We start from the raw sequence: 12,887 nt of genomic DNA, 5'->3' as shown, positions 1-12,887 counted from the left end.
ATATGTTTATGAGAATTGACAATTTTCAAGTAAATAATATTACTTATTTCTTATTTGTTATTTAAATATAACAGATATTCATTTTTGAAGACGTGAAATAAAGCAAAGAATAATTCAAATAAATTTATAAAATAGTTTAAAATAATTCTTACATTATTGTTTTGCAGAAAAAGAATTCATAATGATACTGCTGAAAGCACAAGTTCCCTTCCAAACGAGGGGGAAGTAAGTTGTTGCTAGTTTAATGGTGTCGACTATCAGAATGTATATAGAACCTTTGAAAGAAGAGATAAGATGCAAATATTGGTTAGAAAACTGTTGATATGTGTGATTATATGGCCCAGAAATAAGTAAGGTTGGGGTAGGGGAGTAGGAGATGAACCCACTAGTTGTGATGGTGAATGAACTGTAGGTGTTAAGAAATCTTTGCTCAGCACAAGTTAACCATTGGGAGGAGGCCTGGTGAGTGAATTGCCTGGAAGAATCTTTCTGTGCTCAGAATACCCCAAGGCTTTATACTCTTGATGCAAGAAGGTAGTAGAAGATGATTAAATATAGTTTCAATAATTATAGTTACTCAGTTTATTTCAATTTTAAAGTGTAGACAAATGGTTCCATAAAATAATACATTAATAACCAGAGCACAGCTCAACTGTCAGGATACCTCAGAATAATCAAACACTTGATGGGAATCCAGACATCCAAAACAACTTCTTTCAAAGTTATTTATTATCAAAGTACATATTGTCTCCATTTACAACCCTGAGATTTGTTTTCTTGCGGGCACACTCAACAAATCCAATAACCACAATAGAATCAGTGAAAGAACATACCAGCAGGGCAGACACCAGTACGCAAAAGGCAACAAACTCTGCAAATAGAAAAAGAACAAATAATAATAATAAATAAGCAATAAATATGGAGAACATGAGATGAAAGTGAGTCCATAGATTGTGGGAACAGTACAGTGATAGGGTGAGTGAAGTTATCCCTTCTAGTTCAAGAGCCTGATAGTTGAAAGGTATAACTGTTCCTGGACTTGGTGGTGTGTATTCTGAGGCTCCTGCATCTTCTTCCTGATGGCAACATTGAGAAGAGAGTATGACTTCGCCAGTGTGCGGCCTTGGTGATGGATGCTGCTTTCCTGCAACAGCGCTCCATGTAGATGTGCTCATTGGTGGGGAGGGCTTTCCTCGTGATGGACTGGGCTGTATCCACTACTTTTTGTAGCAATTTCCATTCAAGGGCATCAGTGTTTCCATACCAGGCCATGATGCTGCCAATCAATATAAATTCCATCACACATCTATATAAGTTTGTCATAGTTTTAGACGTTATGTTCATCAGGACATTTGGACTTCACAAAAATATCCTGATGAGTGGTCTCAGCCGGAAACGTTAACTGTTTCATCCTCTCCAAAGATGCTGCCTGACCTGCTGAGCTCCTTCATTGTTTTTTGTGTGTTAAGTCTGGATTTCCAGCATCTGCCAAATCTATTGTGTTAACAGTCCCTCACACCAGGACTCCTCTACTGATCATAACTGGAAGGCATCATTTAAATAAAAACATCCCAGTCTACATTTGGTCAGATTGACAGACGGTCATGGATGAGAGGCCATAGCAAACTGTAGTTAGTGGGAGACTATAACAGGGCAGAATTGAACTACAAACAAGCTCTGTACAGGTTTAAAAGTCCAGGATGCTTTGTGTATAGTAGGAAGGAACAGAGAAATCTTTCACACTAGTAGAGTGGGAGGCTCTCTACACAGTCTTGGAATTGCATAATGGAGGGAAGGGAGGATCTGTGAGTGGTCAAGGCAATGAAGGAGCTTGTGTACCTGATTGGGGAGGAAGATGTTTTCTACACAATCTTGGGCTGGAGGGAGCCAAAACTTACCCATGGAAGAGATAAACACTGAATCTCATAAGGGAAGGTAGATTAAGAATGTAACCTATCCCTTTAACATTATTTAGTTCCGTTATATTAAGTGTTTAGCTATTTAAATTTCTGATGATCACCAGGGGAGGAGTTTGATAGAAGTATACAAAATTTTGACGGATATAGATAGGGTAAATGCAAGCAGGCTTTTTCCACTGAGGTCAGGTGAGACTAGAACTAGAGGTCATAGGTTAAGGGTGACAGATGAAATGTTTAAGGGGAACCTAAGGGGGAACTTCTTCCCTCAGTTGGTGGTGAGAAGTTGGAATGAGCTGCCAGTGGAAGTGGTGGAAGCGGGTTCAATTTCAACATTCAAAAGACATTTGGATGAGAACCTGCTCCAAATTCAGGTCAATGGGGCCAGGCAGTTAATAGTTTGCAATGGTCTAGTGGGATGACAGGCCTGTTTCTGAGCTGTAGTGTTCAATGAATCACTCATGAGCCTTGTACGCAAAATGACCTAATTTAGCTAGACATAAAATAATTCCAACTATCTGTTATGCTTGATTGTCAAAGTAACATTATATCTCTGTTTTATTCAGCAGTCTGGATCTACCTCCATGAAAATGTCCGTCTTTAACCTGAGCAATGCCATCATGGGCAGTGGGCTCTTGGGCTTATCATATGCCATGGCCAACACAGGGATTATACCATTTATGTAAGTTTGGAAGGTGGATATGACAGTAATGTTATGTTTCATTGCTTTCTACAGTGAGGGTCATCAAAATTGAAATCATCTTCAAATATAATATTTGGTAGTCTGGTGCAGGGAAGAGGTAATGGTTTAGAAGAAAGGATTTGCAAATTTACTACATAAGATTGCATTTGCCTTTCTTACCACCAACTCAAGCATGCAAATAAAACACTAGAGAGTCCTGAATGAGGTCTCCCAAGTCCCTTTGCACCTCTGATTTCTGAATTTTCTCCCTAGTTAGAAAATTGTCCACACTTTTATTCCTTCTAGCAAAGTGCATGACCATATACTTCCCTACATGATATTCCATCTGCCACTTCTTTGCCCATTCTCCTAATGTGCCTCCACAATCTCTTCAGCTACCTCATTCAGTACTCTGGGATGTAGTGCATCTAGTCCATGTGATTTCTCTACTATCAGACATTTCAACTTCCCAAATATATTCTCCTTAGTAATATTAATTAAACTCTCTTCTGCCCTGACACTCTCAAATTATTGGCATACTGCTATTGTCTTCCACAGTGAAGACAATAGAACTTAAGTTCTTCCACAATTTCTTTGTCTCCCATTACTACCTCTCCAGTGTCATTTTCTAGCGGTCCAACATCCACTCTCACCTCTCTTTTACTCTTTATATATCAAAAAAAACATATTGTATCCTAATTTATATTATTGTTAACTTAACTTCATGTTTCATCTTTTCTCACCTTATTGCTTTTTTAGTTGCTTTCTGTTGGTTTTTAACAACTTCATGGTCCTCTAACTTCCCACAAATGTGTGCAATATTACATGCCTCTCTGTTGTTTTTCTGTTGTCTTTGACTTCTCTTATATTTAAAGTGATACAATGATTAACAGTCTCTTTCTGTTGCATTTGAGTTTACTGAAGAAACATTGTGCGATGATAAGAACAATCAACACGTTGGTCAGCACCTATGGAGGGAGAAGCATGGTTAATATTTCAGATCAGAACAGGAAAAGAGAAAATATGACTGTGTTTAAAGTTGCAGAAGAGAAGGAGTGGGGACAGCTAAGCTGACAGATAGATAAGCTGCTTAAAAGCCTTCAGTCAATAGATGAATGAGGATAGTTAGGGAAAGAAAACAGAACATGACAGATCTTCACTTAGTTGGCACTTCCTGTTCATGGTCTTCTGCTGTTGTAGCCCATCAACTTCAAAGATTGATATGCTTTCAGTTCCCAGCACCTTCTCTGCTCCTCACTGTTGGTAACACATGATAATTTGAGTTTTCACCCATTGAACTGCCGCTCACTGATTTTTTTTTTATTTTTGCATTATTTGTTGTAAATTGTAGAGTCTGTTATGGGTAAAAATCCCAGGAGATCAGCAGTTGCTGAGATACACAAACCATCCTGTCTAGCCACAACAATCATTCCTTGGACAAAGTCACTTGGATCACATTTCTTCCCCAATTTGATGTTTGGTCTGAACAACAGCTGAACCTCTAGACCATGTCTGCATGCTTTTATGCATTGAGTTGCTGCCACATGATTGGCTGATTATATATTTGTATTAACAAGCAGGTGTATGGATGTACCTAATAAAATGAGCACTGGGTTTATGAGCTGCAGAACACAGCAGTTTCTGAAAATCTGAAACAAAACAGAAAGTGAGGAATACCCAGCAGTCATTCAGCATCGGTGGGTTGAGACAAACCAAGTTACTTTTTCAGATGGACAGTTTTACATCAGAAGAGTGATTGGACTCTATTTCAAGCTCCATTGCCGCTGTCTGTCCTGCTTAGAATCTCCATTATTTTATTTCCAATTTCCAACGTCTGCAACATTTTTAGTAATTCTATATACATAGGAATATCGAACAATTCTTACTGTGAGCATATACTGTTTCTGTAAAGGGTAAAAAGACATTTTTCTGTGTATTACACAGTACATCAGCTATCTTGCTAAAAAGAGGTAATTAAATTCATTTTAAAAAATTGAATTACAGTCGTCCCTCCTTATCCGCAAATTCAACCAGCTATGAATCGAGAAAACCTGGAAGTGCTCTTCCAGCAGTTGTTGTTCGAGCATGTACAGACTTTTTTTCTTGTTATTATTCCCTAAACAATGCAGTATAACACCTATTTTACATAGCATTTACATTGTATTAGGTATTGTAAGTAATCTAGAGATGATTTAAAGTATACGGGAGGATGTGTGTGGGTTATCGTGGATCAGGATCGAAAAAAATTGGAAATTCTCTTACTAAGTAAATTGGAACAGGTACATCCAGTATTATTTAGCGCCAGTTAGTCAAATGTTTTTCTTAGTATACAGTATATATTTTACCTTTCTATGCATATAATACACTTAACGTATGTTTCAGCGCCAGGCTCGGGAGCCAGTAACAGACTGCTTTTGAGTGCTCTCTCCATCCATGCCGGTTTGATGTGGAGGATCAAAAACTCAGAACCCCAAAACCCAATAATTAAACCATTGCATTGCTTAGTAATAATTGTAGCTATCATTGGGGCAGAGCCTTTCTCACTTTATTCTTTAAAATTGTTCTGATCGTTGACCGACGTAGCTTAACGCTTTTCCAATGACCAATGACATTTTACCTTTTTACGATCGCTTTATTATTTCCACTTTATTTTCAACCGTGATCGTGATTATTTTCGTGAACAGAAACACTGCGGATTCAACCACCAGGTCCTAATGTCCACAGCACTGAGACAGGTTAAATAAGGTCTGGAGTTCCGCTGGGACCTAAGGTCCACGGCATTGAGACAATTGAATAAGGGTCTCGAGCATCCACGTTTTTTGGTATCCGCAAGAGGTCCCGGAACCAATCCCTCACGATAAAGGAGGGCCGATTGTATACTGAATTGAAGATACACATTTTGATTTTCATGTTGCGTGATTCAATCAAAATGATATTTGTAATTTATCTCAGTGGTGGTTTCCTTCATAAAATGTTAATTGAATTTATAAAGGATTGTCTGATTGCTCAAAAGAATCAAATAGAGATTAACTGACACTGAATTAGATGAATGGCTCATTATGTAACGCTCAACTCAAGACCAGACAATCCATTCAAGCTCTCAAATTCAGTAAAACGGAATTGAGAGTGAAGTCAATATTTGCCCTATGTGCAAACAATTATTGTTCAGTGTTCTTAAACAATAACTCGATATTTTTGTTTCAAGAATTATAGAACTCTAATTGAGAGTTTACTATCTCTTCATTTCATGAATTGTTTTATCTCCTATTGGAACTAATCCCTTAAAATAACCGCAGGGTTGTCGTTTTAACAGACGGTAGAAGGACTATTTAACTATTTGGGCCTGAACAATAATTTGATTTTTAATCATCCATATCAGAGTATCCCACTATTTTGAAAAACTTAAAGGTAACACCACTTTCCTTTCATTATTAAATGATAGAATCAAAATCAAAAATTATTTCAGTAATTTCTATTCATGATCAGTTTGCCCATTATAATGTTATACCAGAACCACTTTTGCTCACTCTCAAGAGGGGGGATAGGATAAGGAAGGAACATTCTCAGACCTATGGTTTGAGATGTGACTATTTTAATGAAAGGAGTATTATGGACAGTGGATGTGCTCAGAGCGTGGATCAGCACTTGGAGCTATGATGTGGTGGCCATTACAGAGACTTGGATGGCTCAGGGGCAGGAATGGATACTTCAAGAGCCAGGTTTTAGATGTTTCAGAAAGGACAGAGAGGGAGGCAAAAGAGGTGGGGGTGTGGTACTGCTGATCAGAGATAGTGTCACAGCTACAGAAAAGGAGGAAGTCATGGAGGGATTGTCTACGAAGTCTCTGTGGGTGGAAGTTAGGAACAGGAAGGGGTCAATAATTCTACTGGGTGTTTTTTACAGACCACCCGATAGTAACAGGGATATCGAGGAGCAGATAGGGAGACAGATGCTGGAAAGATGTATTAGTAACAGAGTTGTCATGGTGGAAGATTTTAATTTCCCAAATATCAACCCCTACAGCAAGGGGTTTAGATGGGGTGGAGTTTGTTAGGTGTGTTCAGGAAGGTTTCCTTGCACAATATGTAGATAAGCCTACAAGAGGAGAGGCTGTACTTGATCTGGAATTCAGAAGTGAACCCAGTCAGGTGTCAGATCTCTCAGTGGGAGAGCATTTTGGAGATAGTGATCACAATTCTATCTCTTTTACCATAGCATTGGAGAGGGATAGGAACAGACTAGTTAGGAAAGCATTTAATTGACGTAAGGGGAAATATGAGGCTACAGATGTTCTCCGGGATGTCGCAAATGTTCAGGGGATATTTGCGAGGAGTTCAGCATAGGTGGCAAATGTTCAGGGGTTATATGTATGGAGTTCCAATGAGACAGGGAAAGAATGGTAAGGTAAAGGAACTGGGGTGTACAAAACCTGTTGTAAATCTAGTCAAGAAGAAAAGAAGAGCTTACGAAAGGTTCAAAAAACATTAGGTAATGATAGAGATCATAAGGTTATAAGGCTAGCAGGAAGGAGGTTAAGAATGAAATTAGGAGAGCCAGAAGGGGCCATGAGAAGGCCTTGTTGGACAGGATTAAGGAAAATCCCAAGGCATTCTACAGTTATGCAAAGAGCAAGGGGATAAGATGTGAGAGAACAGGACCGATCAAGTGTGACAATGGAAAAGTGTGTATGGAACCAGAGGAGATAGCAGAGGTACTTAATGGGTATTGCTTCAGTATTCACTACAAAAAAGGATCTTGGCGATTATAGGGATGACTTACAGTGGACTGAAAAGCTTGAGCATATAAATTTTAAGGAAGGATGTGCTGGAGCGTTTGGAAAGCATCAAGTTGGATAAGTCACCGTGACCGGACAAGATTTACCCCCAGGCTACAGTGGGAGGCAAGGGAGGAGATTGCTGGCGATGATCTTTGCATCATCAATGGGGATGGGAGAGGTTACAGAGGATTGGAGGGTTGCAGATGTTGTTTCCCTTATTCAAGAAAGAAAGTAGGAAATTATAGACCAGTGAGTCTTACTTCAGTGGTTGGTAAGTTGATGGATAAGATCCTGAGAGGCAGGATTTATGAACATCTTGAGAGGCATAATATGATTAGGAATAGTCAGCATGGCTTTGTCAAAGGCAGGTGATGTCTTACAAGCCTGATTAAATTTTTTGAGGGTGTGACTAAACACATAAATGAAGGTGGAGCAATAAAGGTAGTGTATATGGATTTCAGCAAGGTATTTGATAAGATTCCCCATGCAAGGTTTATTGAGAAAGTAAGGAGGTATGGGATCCAAAGGGACCTTGCTTTATGGATCCAGAAATGGCTTGCTTACAGAAGGCAAAGAGTGGTTGTAGATGGGTCATATTCTGCATTGAGGTCAGTGACCAGTGATGCGCCTCAGAGATCTATTCTGGGACCCCTTCTCTTTGTGAAATTTATAAATGACCTAGATGAGGAAGTGGAGGATGTGTTAGTAAATTTTCTGATGACACAAAGGTTGGGGGTGTTGTGGATAGTGTGGAAGGCTGTCAGAGGTTACAGCAGGGCATTGATAGGATGCAAAACTGGGCTGAGAAGTGGCAGATGAAATTCAATCCAGATTAAGTGTGAGGTGGTTCATTTTGGTATGTCAAATTTAAAACCTTCCTCTGATATCCCTATTGAACTTTCCACCCCTTACCTTAAAATTTGGTGGAACTTAAGCTGGGGGGTTATATGCGAGGCAGTGTTTAAGGGTCGGCACAGCATTGTGCGCCGAAGGGCCTGTACTGTGCTGTATTGTTCTATGTTCTATATTTGACCTCCATATACCTGTCTAGTAGTCTCTTAAATTTCACTAGTGTATCTGCCTTCAGCACTGACTCAGGCAGTGCATTCCACACACCAACTACTCTCTGAGTAAAAAACCTTCCTCTAATATCCCCCTTGAACTTTCCACCCCTTACTTTAAAGCCATGTCCTCTTGTACTGAGCAGTGGTGCCCTGCGGAAGAGGCACTGGCTGTCCACTCTATCTATTCCTCTTAATATCTTGTATACCTCTATCATTGTCTCCTCTCATCCTCCTTCTCTCCAGAGAGTAAAGCCCTAGCTCCCTTAATCTTTGATCACAATCCATACTCTCTAAACCAGACAGCATCCTGGTAAATCTCCTCTGTACCCTTTCCAATGCTTCCACATCCTTCCTATAGTGAGGCAACCAGAACTGGACACAGTACTCCAAGTGTGGCCTAACTAGAGTTTTGAGGAGCTACATCATTACCCCATGACTCTTAAACTCTGTCCCTTGATTTATGAAAGCTAACACTCCATAAGCTTTCTTAACTACCCTATCTACCTGTGAGGCAACTTTCAGGGATCTGTGGACATGTACCCCCAGATCCCTCTGCTCCTCCACACTTCCAAGTAGCCTGCGATTTCCTGCCTTGGAGTTTGTCCTTTCAAAGTGTACCACCTCACACTTCTCTGGGTTGAACTCAATCTGCCACTTCTCAGCCCACTTCTGCATCCTATCAATGCCTCTCTGCAATCTTAGACAATCCACGACACTATCCACAACACCACCAAACTTTGTGTCATCTGCAAAATTGCCAATCCACCCTTCTACCCCCACATCCAGGTCGTTAATAAAAATCACAAAATGTAGAGGTCCCAGAACGGATCCTTGTGGGACACCACTAGTGTCAACCCTCCAATCGGAATGTATTCCTTCCACCACGACCCTCTGCTTTCTGCAGGGAAGCCAGTTCTGAAACCACCTGGCCAAACTTCCCTGGCTCCCATGCCTTCTGATTTTCTGAATAAGGTGTGGAACCTTGTCAAATGCCTAACCAAAATCCATGTAGATCACATCCACTGCACTACCCTGATCTACGTTTGTATATGTCTGGTCACCTCCTCAAAAAACTCTATCAGGCTTGTTAGATATGACTTGCCCTTCACAAAGCCATGATGACTGTCCCTGATTAGATCATGATGCTCTAAATGTCCATTGATTCAGTCTCTAAGAATCTTTTACAATAGCTTTCCCACCACAGACATAAGGCAACTGGATTATTCGTACTACCCTTTTGAACAAGGTGACAACATTCGCCTCCCTCCAGTCCTCCAGTACCATTCCTGTGGATAACGAGGACATACAGCAATCTCTTCCCTCTCCTCGTGGAGCAAATTGGTGAATATTCTGACAGGCCCCAGGGAATTATCCATCCTAATGTATTTTAACAACTCCAACACCTCTTTTCCCTTGATATCAACATGCTCCAGAACATCAACCTCACTCATATTGTCCTTACCATCATCAAGTTCCCTTTCATTGATGAATACCGAAGAGAAGTATTCATTGAGGACTTCACTCACTTCCATAGCCTCCAGGCACATCTTCCCACTTTTATCTCTATTTGGTCCTATCTTCACTCCTGTCAACCTTTTGTTCTTCACATAATTGAAGAATGCCTTGGGGTTTTCCTTTATCCTACTCACCAAGGCCTTCTCATGCCCCCTTCTTGCTCTCCACAGTCCCTTCTTAAGCTCCTTTCTTGTTTCCCTATGTTCCTCAATAGACTCATCTGATCCTTGCTTCCATTTTTTTGTAATTTTTTTATTGAAGTTCATCATCAAACAAACATTTCCATAAGATGTATTTCAGACATTGTACATATATATCATATAATCATATATATATATCACAAATCTCCACAAAGTATTTATCTGAGGTATACACTTAAAGAAAAGAGTGGAAAGAAAAAACAAGCAAAAGGAAAGAACTATGTACTAGTAGCGAGTGATCTTTTTTCACAAATTATTCATTGAATTGTGAGAATAAAATCAGGCCTATGAGGCATTATGTAGTTAAACCATTTTTCCCAGTATGAATCAAATTGTTCCAGCTTAATTAACAGATGCTGTTATCTTCACCATTTTCTAAATGTCCATTGTAATTTCCATCCATGATAACCATTTCCTAGTAAGAGTCTTTTTACCATAAATAAATATTTATTAAATATTTATCTCTTTTCAACCATTCTTGAGATATATATCCAAAATATATGGTCTTACTCTCTAAGGGTATTTCACATTTAAAGATGTCTTGTAGGGCATTGTGTATCCCCCTCCAATAGTTTTTGATAACAGGGCAGTCCAAAAAAGTATGATAATGATATGCATTTTGATTTCCACAATTTCTCCAGCAAACAGGGAGGTTACTATCATAATGGGATTTCTGAGAGGCTGTAATAAAATATCTTATCAAGTTTTTCTATCCAAACTCCCTCCATTTCTGTGAACTGGTACACTTCCATTGATACCTCCACATTGTTGTCCATTCTTCCTCAGATATAATTATCCCTCCTTCCTTCTCCCATTTTGTTTTAAAGTATGAAGTTGAATGTGTTTTAAGATTTGACAACCCCTTATACATGCTTGAAATGATTCTACTACCATTATCTGAATTATATGCTTTTCTAAATAGCTTTATCAAGCATGTACTTGCCTTGGTTTCATTTTTAAGCATCTTATTAACATATTGTCACATCTGTAAATACCGATAAAAATCTTGTTTTTCTAATAAATGTTTCTCTTTAAACATTTCAAAACTGAACAGTGTTCCTTCTTTCATTATGTTGCAAAGAACTGTTATTCCTTTGCTGTCCAGTCCTTAAATCTAGCATCCAATTTATTTGGTGTAAAATCCGAGGCATATGCATACCATTTAATAAATGCAATACCTCCCTCTAGATTATATTCTCTTATAGTAGTTTTCCATATTTTAAGAGTCAATTTCACCCATGGGTTATCAATAGTATTTATGTACCTTTGCAGGTTGTTATCAGCCAAAATTGCTTGTATGGGGATGGGAAGTACCCACTCCTCAGTGTTTCTCCATTGAGTGTCATATGATGGGTTGCACCAACATATCACAGCTCTCAACTCTGCTGCAAAATAATAATCTCTAAGAGAAGGTAGGCCCCACCCACCCCTTTTCTTCTGCTAATTGCAAAGTTTTGAGATGAACTCTAGGCCTTTTACCCTGCCAAATATACCTTGATAACATCTTGTTCTGTTCATTGAATTGATTTTGATTAATATATATTGGTAGGGTCTGAAAGAGATTTAATAGTCTGGGCAGTATATTCATTTTAATAGACTCAGTCCTTGAACTGAGACTGAAAAAAGGGATCAGGTTCCATCTTGCCACATCTTCCTTAATTTTTTTATATAAAGGCTGATAATTAGATGCTGATAATTTTGCCAGATCTTTTGGCATAATGATGCCCAGATATTTGTAAGACCATGCCCAACAGTATCTACTTTCAATTTCTCTTGGTGGGCTATAGTAATATGAAAGTTATTGGGTTTTATCTATGTTGATCTTGTATCCTGATAATTGACCATATTGTTCAAAGGATTGCATCAATTTAGGTAAAGAGTATGTTGGTTGCCCTAGATAGATCAAAATGTCATCTGCATAACAAGCCAATTTATGCTCTGTCCCTTTAATAATAATTCCCCTGATATCTTCATTTTGTCTGATGTATTGAGCTAATGGTTCCAGATATAATGTGAAGAGTAGCAATGGCCATGCAAAAACCTGTCTCGTGCCCCTTTCTAGGGTAACACTATTTCATAAATATCCATTGATTTTAATCCTAGCAGTAGGATTGTCATAAAATGTCTGTATAGTTTTAATAATTGTGTCTTGGAAACCAAATCTATGTAAAACTCTGTAAAGAAAATTCCAATTAACCGAATCAAATGCTTTTTCAGAGTCCGCGCTTATCACTATTGCTTTGATTATATTATTTTGTATATGATCCATAATACGAAGTGTCCTGCGTATATTGTCTTGTGTCTGGCATTGTTGTATAAAACCTATCTGATTGTTACGTATCAGTATGGGTAGAAACTCCTCTAATTGTTTGGCCATGATGGAAGTAAATAATCTATAACCTACATTAAGAATGGATATTGGTCTAAATGACCCGCGTTCCATTTTATCCTTGCCTTCTTTCAGTATAGCTGAGATTATCGCTTTCTTCCAACTGGGTGGCATTTGTGCCTGTTTTAGAGCCCAGTTCAATGTGGGGAGTAAAACAGGAATTAACTCATTTTTAAATTCTTAAATTTTTAACTCTGCCGTATACCCATCTGATCCTGGTGACTTGCTTAATTTAAGCCTACTAATTGCAGCTTTTAATTCAACCTCAGTTATGTCAGCAGTCATCGTTCTATTTTGTTCTTCACTTAAAGTGGGTAACTCTAGAGTATTCAAGAAGATGTCAA

At 38.8% G+C, this 12,887-nt stretch overlaps 1 protein-coding gene across 1 annotated transcript in view; it reads left to right on the top strand.

Annotated features, from left to right (window-relative positions):
* Nucleotides 1–12,887, top strand: part of LOC132398293 (sodium-coupled neutral amino acid symporter 1-like) — a 104,023-nt gene that overhangs the window by 22,334 nt on the left and 68,802 nt on the right. Inside the window, exons 3-4 of the mRNA XM_059977496.1 lie at nucleotides 168–225; nucleotides 2,483–2,598. Of these exons, the coding sequence (XP_059833479.1) occupies nucleotides 168–225; nucleotides 2,483–2,598 (174 nt within the window). The remainder of the gene's footprint in view (nucleotides 1–167; nucleotides 226–2,482; nucleotides 2,599–12,887) is intronic.

The sequence above is a fragment of the Hypanus sabinus genome, chromosome 8 (genome assembly GCF_030144855.1).
Source record: "Hypanus sabinus isolate sHypSab1 chromosome 8, sHypSab1.hap1, whole genome shotgun sequence".
Lineage (NCBI taxonomy): Eukaryota > Metazoa > Chordata > Chondrichthyes > Myliobatiformes > Dasyatidae > Hypanus > Hypanus sabinus.
Note: the sequence above shows the minus strand (reverse complement) of the source record. Positions and strands in the feature narration are given on the sequence as shown.